The sequence below is a fragment of the Schistocerca piceifrons genome, chromosome 11, assembly GCF_021461385.2.
Source record: "Schistocerca piceifrons isolate TAMUIC-IGC-003096 chromosome 11, iqSchPice1.1, whole genome shotgun sequence".
Lineage (NCBI taxonomy): Eukaryota > Metazoa > Arthropoda > Insecta > Orthoptera > Acrididae > Schistocerca > Schistocerca piceifrons.
This window is the reverse complement of record NC_060148.1, coordinates 78,990,082-79,009,168: the sequence shown is the minus strand read 5'-3', so window position 1 is coordinate 79,009,168 and position 19,087 is coordinate 78,990,082. Positions and strand designations below refer to the sequence as shown.

Below are 19,087 nucleotides of genomic sequence, written 5' to 3'. Positions count from 1 at the left end.
GAAGGTTTCTTCTATCAGGTTCACAAAATTCCTCTGTATTGTTACTTAAAAGTTTTAAATGCACTTCGATAATTAATAAGTAAACCATTTGCGAAGTCACTAGTAATTTCAGCTAACACTCGTACATAAGCACAGCCGCCCTTTTGAAATTTAATGATGTTTTTAAACTCTTAGTTACATAAAAATAACAGGTATTTTGTGAGAATATTGAGCAAAACTGTTTTTCTTATGTTACAATCATTCACAGTAACAACAATTCAAACTATATTTCTAACAAAGAAAAATAGTCTATTATGAGCTCACTTTCCACCCGGAAGCTTCCCGGTGATTCTTCAGTAGCACGATCACTAAATCCTTTGCTAAAACAGCTCAATATGTTTAAATTAACAAATTCTAGGTGTAAATAAATCACACCGAACCGAACGAGAGGGCCATACTGAAATCCAAAACCTCTCGGTACAGTTGTCAAAAAATCGGCAAGAGGACCGATTGGTAACAGGTCTCAGAAGCTTACAGAATAGTAACTTCAGATAAAGAACTGAAAATGATGTCACTGCTGAGGCTAGCCTACTACACTGATTGGTATGAGCGATACAGAATAGGGCCCGAGGACAGCGGTGAGTTTGTCTGTACATGTACGTCACGTGTACCAATTTCTGTCTTTCTCGGGTAACTCCTTTCTGATGCATTCCTTTTCTTCTTCTTCTTCTTCTTCTTCTTCTTCTTCTTCTTCTTCTTCTTTTTCTTTTTAAAGAAAAAAATAGAGAGAGAGTGTTCATTCCCAGATTCCTCACTACTGGTTCTTGAATGTTTGTTACTAAGATTTTGTGGGTAAGTATGCATCTCTCTTAAAGTATTTGCCACTTCAGTTTTTTCAGCATTTCCCAAAATTCCCTGCTGTGAATCAAAGAAACATGATCATTCATGTTGCCTTTCTTTGTATATCTTCAGTTTCCCCATTAATCCTATTTGCTACGGGTGTCACACACACTTCAGCAGTGTTCTAAGATGGGATGCGCAAGTGTTTTGTAAGCAGTCTCTTGTGTTGACTGTCAGTGAACCAAAGTTTGCCACCTGCTTTGCCTAGATCAGAGCCTGCGTGATTGTTCCACTGAGTATCTCTACAAATTATTAAAATCAGGTAAATGTATGATTTTATTGATTTCAATTGTGACTTATTGGTATTGTAGTCATGACAAGCTTCACCCCTCTTCATAACATAAGATAGGACTGAATATTTGTGCAGCCTTTTTCAGGCAGTATTTCATAATGATAACTACATCATCTGCAAAAAGTATCCTGTTACTATTCATATTGTCTACAAGGTTATTAATATATAACAATAAATTAGTATAAAATTGGCAGAACTTGATGATACACCAATTATTTCATAAAATCTAGTTACAAAGTTTCAGAAATATTTAATAGTAATCTGAATTTTTTGCAGATAATGCAATTACATATAACGAAGTACTGTTTGATAAAAGCTGCAGGAATATGCAACCGGAACTTGATGAGATTTCAAAGTGATGCAAAAAGAGGCAACTTGCTTTGAATATACAGAAATGTAAAATTGTGCTGTTCACAAAATGGAAGAAAAAGTAATATTTTATGACTTCAGTCTCAATGAATTACAATCAGAATTGATTAGCAGTCCATACATATATTAAATGGGATGCAGAAATAGGCTGAGTCATAGGCAAAGCAGATCGCAGACTTCATTCCTTAGTACGATACTAGAAAAATGCAGTTAGTCTACAAAGGAGATTGCTTAGAAGACACTTGTGCAATCTGTACTAGAATATTTGTCAAGTGTGTGGGGCCTATACTATAACATGAGATACTGAATGTGTAGAAAGAAAGGCAGCACAAATGGTCACAAATTTGTTTGACCCATGAAAATGCCGAAAAACCTGTAATGACAGACAGTCAAAGATATGCACTGTCTGTTGCATGAAAGTCTACTCACAAGCTATGTATCGCTCCTATAGGAACTGTGAAGATGAGATTAGACTAATAGACTAATTATGCAGAGAAATGTTTAAGCAGTCATTCTTTCTTTGCTCCATACACGATTGGATTGGGGCAAAACACAAAGATGGAGTACAATGGGATGTCTCCTCTGCCAGGCACTGTACACTGATTAGCATATACATACAAATTTAGAACTGCCAATCATTACAGCCAACTGAAAATTCAGTGCAAGGCATTGTACATTTCATTATGATCATCCAGTGTCAGCACTTACTTTACACTGGATTAACTGTGTATGTTTTACTGGGACTTGAAACTGGAACCTTTGCCTTTCCCAGGCAAGTGCTCAACCGACTGAGCTATCCAGGCCTGATTCATGGCCCACCACTGAGGTCACTGTTAATATTGTCTGCGAAATCACCGATGCACGACATGAAAAACAGTGGCTCCGACACACTTTCCGGGGGCCCACCTAAAGTTTCATCTATCATGTCAGTGACTCTCCATCCTAGATAATGTCCTAAGTTCTCTCTACCAAGAAACCTACAATCCGGTCACCAATTTATATTTCACACCCATACCCCATACGATCATAGTTTTGCTTATAATCATTGCTGTGGTATACTAATTCAGATACTTTTTGGAAGTCTAGAAAAATTCCCTTTGCCTAAGTGGCATAATTCATCACTTTCTGGGAGTCATATGAGGAAAGCAAAAGTTGGATTATACATTGTCAGTGTTTTGGAGATCAATGCTGATGGGTGCGGAGGCTGTTGTTTTGTAGACTTCCTAACTGCATGGTCCCCAGTGCTGCTTGTGACACCATTTCTTACACTAGAGGAAGGCTTAAACCGGAGGTTTTAGACGTTCTGTGGAAAGCTAGGCTGCAACTTCCTTCATGTGTGCAATAGAGTTGAGAACTTTAGAATTCCTTTAAATCAGGGTCACGAGCACGATGTATGTGCAGGCCGTGACTTGGCCTGTCGGCTTTGTTCAATACTTGAAGTGTGCCCACGAATAACACTGTATGGCATATTTTGACATTTTGTAGAATCGCAGTGGAGTAACGATGTGTACGGCAGTCTGCATCGCTTGCTGTAGTAGTTGACCTATTTACTGTGCGATGGCAGCACGAGACAGCGAGGAGAGAGATGCAGTTTCTGTGCCTCTGTGCGAACAGTGCTGTATGTTTCAAGAATGGTGGAGTGTAGCAAGGTGACACTTCAAGTGGTTTTAAACATGCAAATAATGCGTGGAAAAGGAAAGTTAACTTCGGTAATTGGCAGGGTGTTAAGAGGAAAGACTTTGTGATGCTGTTTTGGAACATAAATCAGCCTTCAGTACAGATGAGTGGAATAACGCAGTATCGGTTTCCTAAAGGCTTATGTCTATAGAGCATCTGTGTCCTGTTCAGCAGTGTATGTGCCCTGTAGAGTACATGGCTCTGACGATGTACATTATGTACATCTTTTGAAAACATCACAGTAAAAATATGTAATATGCATAGAATCAACTACAGTTCTGTCGTTATCATCGACAAAAAAATATAATACACTCTGAGCACTGCTGTGTTATTAAAAGAGAATGTGAAATATGATAATTCACTTGAATGTTAGGTAGTAATATTGACTGTATGATTCAGGATCATGTATGGAGTGCAGAAGTTTGTTGAAAAGAAGGATGCAAAGACATAAACCTGGAAATTAAATTAAAGCTGTACAAAGAATATCACATGCACAATAAACAGTCCATTTACTTGATAAGCTCCATGGAAATAAACATGTCCCCTAGACTAAAGGAAGGTAAGACAGACATTATTTCGTGGAAACAAGAGACTTTCAATTATGAAGTACAGCCCAAAAAAGAGTGTCAAAAACATTGCTTGACATATTCTGCATTACCTGGCAATCAATAAAGACTTTGTCCGCAGCTCGTGGTCGTGCGGTAGCGTTCTCGCTTCCCACGCCCGGGTTCCCGGGTTCGATTCCCGGCGGGGTCAGGGATTTTCTCTGCCTCGTGATGACTGGGTGTTCTGTGCTGTCCTTAGGTTAGTTAGGTTTAAGTAGTTCTAAGTTCTATGGGACTGATGACCATAGCTGTTAAGTCCCATAGTGCTCAGAACCATTTGAATAAAGACTTTCAACGTAAACTGAAATGTGGAATGACCACTTCTAAAGACGGTCAAGGAAAACATTTCAGTAGTCCTCATGCCATATCAAATGATGACAGGGCTCTGATTCGGGAACACATTTCAAGTTTCCCAAAGCAGATGAGCCATTGCAGCAGGAATAAATGTTCAAAAGAGTATCTGTACCTCGATCTCAACCTCTGGAGAATGTAACGATTCTTTATGATAGCAACTTAAGATGAAATAGAAGTGCACAACATTGAACTTGAGAATCAGTTGTCACACAAAAGCAGACCAAGCATACAGAGTGGGGGGGATTTACACAAGAGGCTAAAAGGAACAGTGTACATGTTATATGTGTTGACCCAGAACAGTTTTTTTTTACTTTGTCCTACTTTGACGCATTCCACAGTATTCTGCCAGAGACAACTGTCATCATATAATTTCATAGTTCATGACATTGGTACTGGAAACAACACAGTAAATTTGTGAGCTGAATCCGTCGCAAGGAAAGGTTCAGCCAAAGTAGTTTCTAAATAAGTTTGTGATACTTGAAGGTATGGAATGTAAACTGATTGTATGGTCTGACCGCTGTGTTGGACAGAACAGGAACTGGAGGGTTTTAGAGCTTTATTTCTATCTCGTCTGCTGCAAGTACTTTACAGAAATACATCAGAAGTTTTTATGTTTGATTCATAGTTTCCTACGTTGTGACAGCGACATCACAATGATCAAGAAAAGAACGAAAGGGTCAAAGGTTATGATTCCTTTAGAATGGCAGCAGGTCATTGCTTAGGCCTTTGTCTGTCCGTTGAAACTGACCATTCAGGGGATGATGATGGGTGACTTCCAGGGCATAGGATCCGTTAAGTTGGTTTTCGAAATGCCAACTGCTTTGAAAATTACTGGTGTGCTCTGGTTGAAGCTATGTAGTGACAATCCTCAAGGTATAAGTGTGTGCCGTAATTACAATGTGCATTGTCCGTGGGAAAGACATTGCATTGCGAAACATGGTTGTGAACTAGAAGTAAAAAAATTTCTGTTGCCTTCTGGTTTCCGATTGCTATGCAGTGGGGCACTGAAACTTCATGAGGAGAAGAGTGATCTGTTGGACCTGATGAAATATATGGAGCCAAAATACAGTCATTTTTACAAAAACCTGCAGTGTGACAACTGAGTTTAATGTCCCAGATTTGTGTCTCAACCAAAGTAACCAGTATACAATAAATATCAATTTGTATATTGTTACAATTTTCTTTCTTACAACTTTTGGATTCTAGGCAGCCTTATCATCACACCAGAGTACAGAGTGATCAGAAATAATGCTGTATATCCGTTGCTGTAAAGCATTTTTTCATTTTAATACTTACTTATTTTTAAAAAACTATGCTAATTGCTATTTTAAAATGCACAACCAGGTTTTTCAACAATCTATATGCACAAACAATACATATCTGCTATTACAATATTATTTGGCAGCGATTCTCTGGAATTAACAGTTTTTGTTGATTTCCTAAAAAATACAATATGTGCCATACAGCATTATTCGTGCACGCACATCACTTCTTGGAAGTATTGAGCAACATTTCGTTTAGCATCAGGGTGCGGCATTTTTCAGTTGGCAAGATTTTTTCCAGTTCAGGAGAATCATGGTGTCAGTGCTGTTTACCCTTTGTTACTTATTTGTGATATGAAAGTAGTTCACAGGTACAGAGCCTGTCTGCACAAAAAGAGACAGTCTAGCAATCTATTGTCACAAGTCTTTCAAAATGAACGGGAATGAAAGGAGAGAAGGATCAAGATTCTCAGTATGTTTTATGCAGTGTAGTTGCATAATTAACAGGTAACACAAATTTACTGTGGAATGACATTACAGCATCACACAGAAAGACTTTAAAAGATTTAGATGATGATGATGGTGATGAAAGACAAAAAATTACAACAATCGACAGATGGGATTTATTGTTCTAGTGATCAAGAGGTAGTTTGTGCTAAATTTGTAAGCGTAGAGTACTTGGTGAAATTTGTAGTGAATAGAGTAAATTCTCTAAAACTACACACAGAACTCCACTGTCAGTTGCAACAATTTTCAGTGGACTTGAACAAAGAATGTAGAGACTTTATATTACTGCAAGGTATACTGTTTAAGTCAAGGAGCATGACTAGAATGATTTTTCGATTTGAAACTTGCCATTGTTTAATTTATGAAGGAAAAAAAGAGGATAGGAGTGAAAATTAGAACATCTCGAATGGATTGTAGACCTCACATTTTAAGCCTACTTGACTGCACGCTGCCCACAGCAAGGCATTTCAAGGTGAGAGACAACTTATTGCTGATTTGATGGTGTTGCATTTACAGAGAAAAGCAAACAGTACAAAAGACAAATTGTGGCAAAAAAACACTGTCCATTTTCGTAAGCTGACTGGCGTTAAAGAAAATGAATGTTTTGAAGAATTCACTGTGGCCTCGAAAGAATTACAAGGATAGTTTTCTAAACGTTTCGACAACACTGCCAATCTCATACCTGTTTTCTAGTTGTTTTTGAGACTGTTTGCCATTTCAGTTGAAAGTGACTGAGCAGGGTGGCGCGGTGATTGGCACGCTGGACTCGTATTCGAGTGGACGACGGTTCAATCCCACGTCTGGCCACCCTAATTTAGGTTTTCCGTGATTTCCCTAAATCGCTTCAGGCAAATGCCAGGATGGTTCCTTTGAAAGGGCACGGCCGACTTCCTTCCCCATCCTTCCATAATCCAGTGAGACCGATGACCTCGCTGTTTGGTCTCCTCCCCTAGATCAACCCAATCAGTTGAAAGTGCCCCTATGCATGTGCAGACAGAACTGATTGTCTGCCCTGCAATTACTGCTTAAATGACAAATTATTTTATGTTTATAATGAGGTTGCCAACATGATAAAACATTTCAGACAAAATATGTGTATGAAAGGCTGTTCTCGATTATGACAATTAACGTGGAAACCTGACTGTGAAAATCTTTGAAATTGTCTACATCTGTCTGTATGCTGATAGTTTGTGCCAGATAAAAATTATATCTTCAGCATGCCAAAAATAATTAAATAATACTGAAAATTTGTTTCGTTTGTGATCTTTGTTTTCACAAACTACGAAATGTGAAATTGAGTCGTATGCAATGCGACTGGATTGCCATTTAAATGGACACTTTCACAGTTTCCCCGTCTTACCCCTCCTCACACTCAGTGTGTCATGGTGGTGGGGGAAGTGTGCAGTGATGTGAGAGAGCTATAGCATGCAAACCAGGGCACAGCTCATGTGCTGAACTCTTGGTCGTCACTGCTCTAAATGGATCAAGTGTGCACTGTAAGTCAATGTCTGCTACCAAAGTAACTACGGGTGTGGTCTGTACATGGGTTTTTCAGACAGGGGTGCCTTCCACCCAGTCCAGGTAGCAAGGGCTGTAGGAGACTCCTCAGCTACTGAGCATGGCTCAAATTCGTTCTTCAGTATAAACGCTATTATGAGAATGCCATTTACAGTTTTCACCAATATGCTAGTATCATCTTTTTTGTCGTTTATTGCAGCTCTGACATAAATGTTTCCTTGAAATATGGTTTCCTTGAAACATGGTTTTTATAGTAGTCTTAAGCTCATTTCACACTGGAGCGAATGGAAGTGAACACAAGTGTTTACACTAGAGGGAATGAAAGAGAACGCAGTATGATGAGCGTAGCCTGTGAACGCTGTGTTATTGGTTTTTGGCACAAAAAATTGGCACCCAGGATACAACACTATATAAGTAGAGACACAGTGCAAAACTTTCATATTCATAGAACATTATTTTCCATGATGAACACACTGTTATCGATGAAGAAAGCAAAATGGGATAAGGAAAGAAGAATTTAGATGTCTAAATTTGTAGATAAATATGAAATTCATAGAGGTAGTGCACTTAACAGCTCCGATACTTCGTAGCATTAGTCAAAAAATTTGCATGTATGTTCGTTGATGCTTTTTACTGCCTTCTAATTGTGATTAAGGCCGAAATTTAAAAGTAGAACTCTTTTTTAAGTACTGGCAGCCAACATAAACAGGAAAACAGCTAGCATTTACGCTCTTAGTTATTGGCTGCTGGAGATAGTTACCTTGGTGGTTGTTTCACATTTCAATTGCTGCTGTGAGGTTTGCAGCAACATGTGCGAAACACTTTGAGAATTGAAACTTTCTGGCAGATTAAAACTGTGTGCCGGACCGAGACTCGAACTCGGGACCTTTGCATTTCACTGGCAAGTGCTCTACCATCTGAGCTACCCAAGCACGACTCACGCCCTGTCCTCACAGCTATACTTCTGCCAGTAGCTCGTCTGAGTCGTGCTTGGGTGGTTCAGATGGTAGAGCACTTGCCCGGGAAAGGCAAAGGTCCCGAGTCAGTCTCAGTCCAGCACACAGTTTTAACCTGCCAGGAAGTTTCATATCAGCACACACTCTGCTGCAGAGTGAAAATCTCATTCCACTTTGAGGATTGTATTAAAGTATGTACAAGGAAGGTATAATTGGAGCTATGAATGACAGTGATAGAGTTTAGGCTGATTCTGCACACCAGATGCCAGATGAACCTCAGACAGCTAGTGAGCATTCAGTAGATTTCTCAGCTCTCTGCTGTGAGCATATTGGCCAGTGTGAGTATTAAACGTGATTGTGTCAGGTATTTGGTGAATTTATATTCGATTTGTTGCAATTCATCACTGCTGACGGTGGTGGTAAGTGACAAATTCTCCATAAACTAGCAAGGGAAATAATTTATCGGATACACTCTTCCGTCAACCACAAAGCAGGAAACAGTGGAGCTGTCACAGATGTTACCAGATCTCAGGAATGGACTGTGGAAGCAAGTAGCCTCATCTTGAGAATCATTCAGCAGATTGCCAGTGAAGGTAATTTGTCTGTTCAGACCAGTGGAACCCCAGTTTTCAAATCGGTGGGGAACATCACAGTTGTGAGAAGACTGTCACGAATTTAGATTATTTCGAAAAAGATGATCTAAGGCGAGTTGTGCTCAATATGCATAAGACAGTCAAATTTCCTACTGTCAAAAAAAATTACATTGAAAATGCATGAAACTGTAATTCTTAAAGGCACTGCAAAGAATATTGGGTTCAAATATGTACTTATGAATGAAAGAAGAAAATTTTCAAGGGAATGTTGTGATATCGCTGCTTTAAGGGCACAGTTCTTAACCATCAAGCAGGTGTGCCTATGTATAAAGTGCACCAATCACATTGTCTTGCTGCACCATTCCTTTGTTGTTTTTACAATTGTTATCCCATACCTATTCCTTCATTACTGCTTTTGCTAACACAGTGATAAGCTGTGTTGCCATACATCTGAGTGAGCAACCATAATATAAAATAAACAATGAACTACACGAGAAAAAAGTTATGATCCGTGCAAGAAAATTACCAAGATTCCTTGGTAGGAGAACAGTCCTATAATGAAAGTTATCTACAAGATAGACAGTGAATGAATAAGCAGTTGGTTGGGATCTGATGAAGTTGCACTGTTTACTGCTTTTAGTGGGTCGTTACTATGGGATAATGCTTGTATGTGGCAACAGAGTGATAACAGTGAAAGTTTATTTTATTATTGTTTAATTAAACAATGATTTAGCTCAACATCAGTTTCTTATATTGTTGTTGAATCAAACTAACATTAAACTGATTTTGCTCATAAGTGTTTACTTTGGTAGCATAAAGACTGCTATTCCTTACAGATGTACAAAGTTCGCTGCACACCTGCTCGTGATACGAAAAATGGCACAGCTTCTTGATAGTTAAAAAGTATTCTTGAAATAAGAAAATCTGACAATCGGAACATTTTTTTACTTGGACGAAACAGAGACAATCCAGAATCATATGAGAAAAGTGTGTTAGAAACTGAATGATGGTTCAGGTGGCTTTAAAGTACCAGTTGATGAAGGTGACGAATAATTGTGCTCCACACTGGTTCTCATTCCGGATACATTCCAGAAAGAAAATGACTGTTCCAGGCAAAAAAGAATAATTCAGGGGATTGTCATTTTGAAATGACTTCAGAGACATATTATGGTTTTGAAAACAGTTTCTCCTTTACTTATCTGCAAACGCAGCGATAGTTACTGACAGAGCGAGTTATCACTCGGTTGTTGTTGACAAGGCACCTACGACAGGTGCAATAAAAAGCTTGTATCGTGCTGTGGCTCGCAAGTAAAAAGATATCGACACTGTCAACCAAACTCTGGCTGAATTGTTGAATCTTGTAGAGCTTCATAAACCTCATGTAAAAGTTTGACATCGGTTGTACTGCACAGGAATGTGGACATACAGTTTTTCATTTGCCGCCATATAATTATCAGTACAATATGATAGAGCTCATATGCGCACAAGTGAAAGGGTATGTCACAGAGCAAAAGAAGACATTTAAAATTGCTGACACAGAGAGGCTTTTGCATGAAGCACGTGACAGCTTAACTCCTTCAGCACGAGTTGAATGTGTTCAGCACCCAGAATGGTTACAGGAGAAGGACAAGGAGAGGAAAACTTTCATTGATAATCTACTTGATCCCATCATCATCAATATCAATCTAACATCAAATAAACTTGACACCAACATGAACTACTGTAGTATAGACGGCGACAGTTGCAGCGATTGGAAAAATGAAAGGCGAGGCACACATACAATATTCTTGCTGTCCCTTTTTTTTGCTTTAGCTTCTCTTCTGCAGTTGTGCAGTTGATTGTGATCGCAGTTTTACCATTAGTATTGTGATACAGTCTATGTTTTGCAACAGTAATGAAAATCTTATTTAGGCAATAAGTGTTTTGTTTTATTTTGAAGCATTGTCAGTGCACAGTATTTTGGCTTCTAAATTGCCGAGCCACTTGATTACCTGTCATAGTTTTGTGTATCTCTGTGGTGGTAAGATCATATTTCACATTTGTTGTGACTGATCTATATTTTAGTGAGTAGTTGCTGTTGTTTTACGACAACACTCACCAATATATTTTAGCTTTTATGAGTCCACAGTTCACTTTGTGTACTTCGTCAGCTTTGCTTTGATTGAAGTGCTTTAAGATAAATCGATATGCATCTGGCCTAGTTTAGACTGTCTAAATAAAACTTTTATCGCAGTAGCAAAAGACAGAATATTTTTGAAATTACATAAATATTTTTGTGGTATTTAAATTATTCCATTTAGTATGTTATATAACATGTAATGTGTGGTAGACCATGTCCATGTTGGCAGCAGTTACACACTGCACACGGGAAGCACATAGTTCGTAAAGCAGAGAACCTCATCTGAAAGTACGTAGCAGTCGAGGTGACAGTGGAAGAGGAAGTCCAATGGGGTAGCCATCTGTGGCATTATCAGAGCATTACAGGTCATCAAGATTTTGAAATTTTTTGGTGTTTTATGAAAATAATTATCAGTAAACTTTAGCATTGCCATTGGACACAAGCATTCGTACTTCCACGTATGCAGATGCTCGGGGTGAAGCACAAAATGCAACTTAACGTGCCAGCCGACATTGCATATGTTATTCCTTTCGATCCAGTCATCTCGCTGTGGTAGGCGTGTGGTGGAGGGGGCTTAACTTTCTCTGCTGCCCGCAACCCCCTAAACACAAGCTTACAAACTGTTTGGCGTCTGCATCTCTATGGGAGTACTGCATCTACCATTTGCAACCAGCAACACAACAATCCCTGTCTGTGCCTCTACAGGACATGGACCTACATGGCCCATCATTGTTCATGGATTGACCTATAGTATCTATAAAATACGATTAATCATAGGTGAAATATACATATGACTTGTGTCACATAGGCTACATGATAAAATCTGCTGTACAGTTCGTTAGAGGGCAGATAGCATAACCCCAGATCATTTTTATTTGTCATCAGAAATCAGCCCTTGTAATTAGGGCTACCATGAATGTAAGCAATGGGAATAATCAGATCTTTCATATAATTTTAATAACCATAATAGATACATATTCACACTTGTTAGCTTTCAATGAAATATGTTGTGCTTTTACTTTTTAATAAAAATAATTATAAAGCTGGTTCATTCTGTTCCCACCTGATGCAAGCATCTAATGAATTGATTGTCGTTCTTGTGTCACGAGAGCATCTTAGAGTGCTCCAGCAATTTTCTACGAATTGCACTTCCTTTCCATCAGTATTTGTGCTGTAGATCTCTTCAACCCAAGAAGCATGTATGATACCTATATTTTTCTATCGGCAACATTACATTCTCTTTGAAATGCTCTATCAGTCGTGCAACTTGTGTCAACAGCAACGGAAGTAAACAAGACAGCAAACAAGAGCTTCCTCTGCAGCTAGCGCCGAAGCAGATAGGACTTGAACTTCCTGTGGTGGTTTGCTAAAAAACTGACAACCAGCAGAACACTAGCGAACGCAAACAGAATGCGGTCAAATGCAGTTCACTGCACTCGGCTAGTGTTTACACCAGAGAGAATCCTCAGTTGCTGATACTCATTTGTTTGTGTTCACTCCATTGTAAAACCATGCTTTACCATGCTTCCATACTAGTCTTTCTTTCTTTCTTTCACTTGTGCCTTCGTCCCGCAATTTCGGCAGGGTCGGCATTGTTACCATTGGATTTGGCACGGTTAGTGTGAAGGGGTGGCCAGATGTCCTTCCTGCTGGCACCCCACTTCCTAGTTTATAATTGTCACCGTTTTCTTATTTTGTGTGATTTCTTATGTAGCCTAACGTTGGACGTGTGCTGTCGGCAGGTGAGACGACGGGCCTGTACGTGGGCCTGTCCCTCATCCCCGTGATGGGCGGCCTCGCGCTCTGCTCCGCCAACGAGCTGAGCTTCGACACGCGGGGCTTTATCGCCGCCATGGCCACCAATCTCACCGAGTGGTGAGTGCTGCTTCAAGTTGACACATTTCTTACTGCAACAGTGTAAAAATAGTAAGAAATTTTATGAATAATTTAGACCTTCGACAGCTTCCAAATTAATTGCCCCTGACGTATATTTTTCGGTGTCCGACACCTATTCATAAATAAATCGCATTTTCTGTTGCCGACACATCCAACTCATTGTGCTTTCAGACACCAACTAACTCCAAAAACTTCTGAACAGGCCTCACTAATACCGTATTCGTGCAAATATACGCTGTACCTTTTTTCCTAATTTTTGCCTTGAAAAATTGCGGTGTGGCCTGTAATAGAGATTTTTTCTCTCAAATCATAAATCGTCAATTTCAATATGAGGAGTATGCGTACCTTGCAGGCTGAAAAAATCTTTATATAGTAGCTGTTCATAAAAAAAAGGAAAGGCACCTTTGTTCTGCATAATTGCATCAGCTTCTGTACTTTCTAAAGAGCCAGTGTGCGGTGAATGACGAGTCGAAGTTTCAGTGTGAATCGAACGGCCTCAGTTGGTACTGACAGCTGTATCAATGCAGCCAACATAGCCGACCATAGTTGGCAGATAACATTCTGTTCGACACGTCTATTTGCTCATAAACAGAAGCGCACATGACAGAAAGAATTTCATATCACAGAAATGTTTTATGTATTTGAATTTGATATGGTTTCAATTTAATGATGTGACAATGAAGCTAGTCTTTGCTGCAAAAGTACTGCATAAATCAGATCTATTATGAAAGGTACTTGAAAGCCATTTTGCTACTTCTAAAGATGCATATGCATTTCATTTTATCTATTGAAAGCATAGTCAGTTGTTCCATTTTGACTATTTCTGCGTACATCTGGAAATGTTGCTGTTTCCACATTTTTAGTAGCTGCAAATACAGATTTCAAAATACTTTAACAAGCATAAAGCATTCACGAACACAGTGGCTACATGAATGAAGAATGATCAAATTTGGTTTAGGCAGATGGAGGTAAAATTCATCCAACATTGGGTAGATTAGCAATAAATTTTTCTCACTTTTGTCAAAAATATAAAACTACATGTACATTAAATCTGAACACATGGAAACATACACAGTGTGTCGCATTTACTCCTGCCTATCAGTTTCAGCCAAATGAAGCACAATTACTTCTGAAACAATGGAAAATCCAGGCTGGAATAATGATAATATTATGAAAAGGATAGATTGCTGTTCACCATATAGCGGAGCTGTTGAGTTGCAGACAAGCACAGCAAAAAGACTACTACACATGTAAGGTTTTGGCCAGAAGACCTTCTTTTGAAATAGACAACATGCACCCACATTCACACAAACACAGCTCACACATGTGACCAACATCTCTGGATGCTAAGGCCGGAGAACAGGCAGCTGCGCGTGATGAGAGAAGCAATCTGGGTGGTGGGGATAAGGAGGCTGGGGTGTTGAGGGGGAGGGATAGCAGGGTGGGTGGCGGGACAGTAAAGTGCTGCTCGTGGGAACATACAGAGAGGGTAGGGCAGCTACCGTATTTACTCGTATCTAAGCCGTACCTGAAAAATGAGACTCGAAATCAAGGGAAAAAAAAATTCCCAAATCTAAGCCGCACGTGAAATTTGAGACACGAAGTTCAAGGGGAGAGAAAAGTTTTAGGCCGCACATCGAAATCGAAACAAAGTTGGTCCGTTGTAATATGAGAGACAATTAGGGTGAACGAATGACGATACAGCTACAGTAGTTTGGTTCGAATCGTAAGCTTAGCAGTTAAGCTTTACCAGGTAGCCATTGCTATGCATCAGGCACTCCGTCCGTATTTATACGTATACCCTTCCTTTTTCACGTGCTTCATCTGGTCTGAATTGATTGCTTATTTTTCTTTGATCTGATAAGTGCCATTCTCTTTGTTAAAGGTGTTTAAGTCACTCTAAGCTGAAAATTCAGTACTGTACCATGTCATGCATTGTTTGTCACATTCTGATAATGAGTGTTTATGGCATGTCGCCGCTTGCGGCATGGCTTGCTTTTGTGCACGCTACCGCCGCTTACAATTAAAAAAAGAGAGAGAGGGGAATCGTCTCACTAGCGAAACAATGGCAAGAGACTGCTATTTGTTGTTACTTACACTGCTGCTTTCTTTGATAATGATAAACAAGAACCAAATAATTGACTGCGTATGATAGATGATGTTCTGAACGAGAGTTCAGCGAAAAATTTTCTCCGTTTGAAAATCTTTGCAGACGCCTCTTTGGTACATTACATTCTGCACAGAAATTAGAGTCATCTTAGATTTAAAAATCTAGTTAATTGCCGTGCTTAATTTCTGACTGTATCACTATTAGGCATAAGAATAATACAAATATAAACATGACCTAATACGTATATTCTTCCGCATTTGCTGTTGTCTCACTCTAGTTTCGTAGTTTATTAGGCAGACAGGATTTAAATGAGATAGCGGCAAACACGAAAGAATAGATGGCAAAATATTTATATTCATATTATTCTTATGGTGAAGAGAATACTGCTTGTGATTCACAATTCATAAAAGTTCCTATTAGCAACCATCTCTTCTCACGGGCAGGAAAGAATTCAGAACGTAGAGTTGGCCATATTGACAAACATCCCACACAGTCTTGCCAGTCGGATTTTCGTAGTACATTGAAATGCTGCTACATTCGAAGATGAACAATAAGGAATATGTATTTACTTCGTTGGATAATGTATGAAAATGCAGTGGTCGAAACTCGGGGCAGAGAAGAAAAGCTCATCTTCCACCTTTCTTTTTTACTGTCGCAGAGGTTTTGGCGCCAGTATTGTGCCTGCAAAGCATGCCTTTGTAGCGCCACATATATTCGACGGCAGAAGTTAGTTGCGGCGGCACCCACAAACATTTTTCAGAACTTCCGCTTACTTTGCAGTCGATTCTAAGCCGCAGGCAGTTTTTTGGATCACAAAAACCGGAAAAAAGTGCGGCTTAGATTCGAATAAATGCAGTAGGTGCAGTCGGAATGTTAGACAGGGGGCAGAAAAGGGGAGAAGTATAAAGACTGTGGGTGTGCTGGTGGAATAGAAGGCTATGTAGTGCTGGAGTGGGAACAGGGAAGGGGAGAGGTGGCTGAAAGACAGTGAGTTGCAAACGTTGAGACCAGGAGGGTTACGGGAGTGTGGGATGTATTGAAGGGATAGTTCCCACCTGCACAGTTCAGGAGAGCTGGGATCCTAGGGAAGTGTGATAGGACTGCTCTCTTTTTTTGTACACGTAGATGAGCACAGTCTGCAAATGTTTGCTGATTACACTGAAGTATATGGGAAAGGTTTGTTGCTGAGCGACTCTTGGAGGGTCAAGATGACTTCAACAGAATTTCCGTTTGAGGATGATAAATTGCAACTTGCTTTAAATGTAGAAAAATGCAAGTTAATCCAGAGGAGTAGGAAAAAAAAATCATCTGATATTCAGGTACGGCGTTAATGTTGTATGGCTTTTGTCACAGTCACAAAGATTAAATACCTAGGTGTAACAGAGCAAAACGTCATGAAATGGGACAAGAACATAACGTCTGCTGTGGGGAAGGTGAATGGTTGACTTTGGTTTGTTGGGATAATTCTAGGAAAGTGTAGCTCATCTATAGAAGAGACCGTGTGCAGAATACTTGCATGGCCCTTCTCTAGTACTGCTGGAGTGTTTGGGATCCGCAGCAGGTCAGATTAAAAGAAGACATCAAAGCAATTAAAATTGTGCAGCTAGATTTGTTACTGATAGGTTTGATCAATGTGTGAGTATTACAGAAAAGCTCAGTGGGCTCAAATAGGAATCCCTGGAGAGAATATTATATCCTTTTCACAAAACAATAGTGAAAAAATTTACAGAATTAGCATTTTTGACTGACTGAAGGGCAATTCTACTGCCACATACGTACATTTCACATGAGGACCACAAAGACAAGATAAGAGAAATAAGGGCTTGTATGAAGACATTTGAATGGTTTTTTTGTCCTCACTTTGTTTCTGAGTGGAACAGGAAAATAATTTGATGAAAAGCTGTCAGGTTTCCAGCTGGGTTGCAGTGTTAAAATACACAACAGGCCATTAAAATTGCTACACCACGAAGATGATGTGCTATAGACTCGAAATTTAACCGACAGGAAGAAGATGCTGTGATATGCAAATGATTAGCTTCTCAGAGCATTCACACAAGGTTGGCACCAGAGGCGACACCTACAACATGCTGGCATGAGGAAAGTTTCCAACCGATTTCTCATACACAAACAGCAGTTGACCGGCGTTGCCTGGTGAAACATTGTTGTGATGCCTCGTGTAGGGCGGAGAAATGCGTACCATAACGTTTCCGACTATTAATAAAGATCGGATTGTAGCCTATCGCGATTGCGGTTTATCGTATCGCGACATTGCTGCTGTCATTGCTCGAGATCCAATGACTGTTAGCAGAATATGGAATCGGTGGGTGCAGGAGGGTAATACGGAAGGCCGTGCTGGATCCTAACGGTTTCGTATCGTTAGCAGTCAAGGTGACAGGCATCTTATCCGCACGGCTGTAATGGATCGTGCAGCCACGTCTCGATTCCTGAGTCAACAGATGGGGATGTTTGCAAGACAACGACCATCTGCATGAACAGTTCGATGACATTTGCAGCAGCATGGACTATCAGCTCGGAGACTATGACTGTGGTTACCCTTGACGCCTCATCACAGACAGGAGCGCCTGTGATGGTGTACTCGACGAAGAACCTGGGTGCACGAATGGCAAAACGTCTTTTTTTTTTTCCGGATGTATCCAGGTTCTGTTTACAGCATCATGATGGTCGCATCCGTGTTTGGCGACATTGCGGTGAACGCACATTGGAAGCGTGTATTCGTCATCACCATACTGGCGTATCACCCGGTGTGATGGTATGGAGTGCCATCGGTTACACGTCTTGGTCACCTCTTGTTCGTATTGACGGCAATTTGAACAGTGGATGTTACATTTCAGATGTGTTACGACCCGTGGCTCTATCCTTCATTCGATCCCTGCGAAACCCTACATTTCAGCAGGATAATGTACGGCCGCATGTTGCAAGTCCTGTACGTGCCATTCTGGGTATAAAAAATGTTCGACTGCTGCCCTGGCCGACACATTCTCCAGATCTCTCACCAATTGAAAACGTCTGGTCAATGATGGCCGAGCAACTGGCTCGTCACAATACGCCAGTCACTACTCTTTATGAACTGTGGTATCGTGTTGAAGCTGCATGGGCAGCTGTACCTGTACACGCCACCCGAGCTCTGTTTGACTCAATGCCCAGGCGTATCAAGGCCGTTATTACGGCCAGAGGTGGTTGTTCTGGGTACTGATTTCTCAGGATCTATGCACCCAAATTGCATGAAAATGTAATCACATGTCAGTTCTAGTATAATATATTTGTCCAATGAATACCCGTTTATCATCTGCATTTCTTCTTGGTGTAGCAATTTTAATGGCCAGTAGTGTAGTATTTTAACGCTGGCACCCAGCAGGGAACTTGACAGCTTTTCATCAGTAGTATATGTCTACATTCATAGTTGTGGAGTACATATACAGGTACATTACACATTTGTGAGAATCGTGGTTGCGTAGTATGAATGAGTCAAATTTCGCGTTTTAATTGATTCTCCTCTACATGTTTTGAATGGCAGAAACTGTTGTTGATGTAGAATGAGTGCTTATTTTCGTGGTATTTGATGTTTATATCTTTATAAACTTAAGCAGTTTAATGGAAATGGACTTCTATTTTTGATTTGTTTCAGCCTGCAGAATGTATATTCTAAGATGCTCATAAGTGGAGAGAAATTCAAATACACGTAAGTTGGACTTGCCATTTAGTGCCTTTTTTCCTCTTTTTCTATGTTTCTGTCAACAATTTTTCAATTATGGGGACACTTTGTTCATAGATGCTGCAACTGTAAAGTGTTACTTACTGTAATTTTCCTTAATGAAAGGTGCTTCCTTCATGAAGTTGTGTATGTTGCAGTCACGATAAGCAGACAAAAAGAACATTCTCAAAACTGACTTTTTTTTTATTTGTTTCATAATTTTACACCTGTTCTCTTA

At 39.8% G+C, this 19,087-nt stretch overlaps 1 protein-coding gene across 2 annotated transcripts in view; it reads left to right on the top strand.

Annotated features, from left to right (window-relative positions):
* The window catches only part of LOC124720505 (solute carrier family 35 member E2A-like), a 142,197-nt gene that overhangs the window by 44,530 nt on the left and 78,580 nt on the right, over positions 1-19,087 (top strand). For both annotated transcript variants that reach the window (XM_047245863.1, XM_047245861.1), the window contains exons 4-5: positions 12,874-13,006; positions 18,784-18,837. In XM_047245863.1, coding sequence (XP_047101819.1) covers positions 12,874-13,006; positions 18,784-18,837 — 187 coding nt within the window. The remainder of the gene's footprint in view (positions 1-12,873; positions 13,007-18,783; positions 18,838-19,087) is intronic.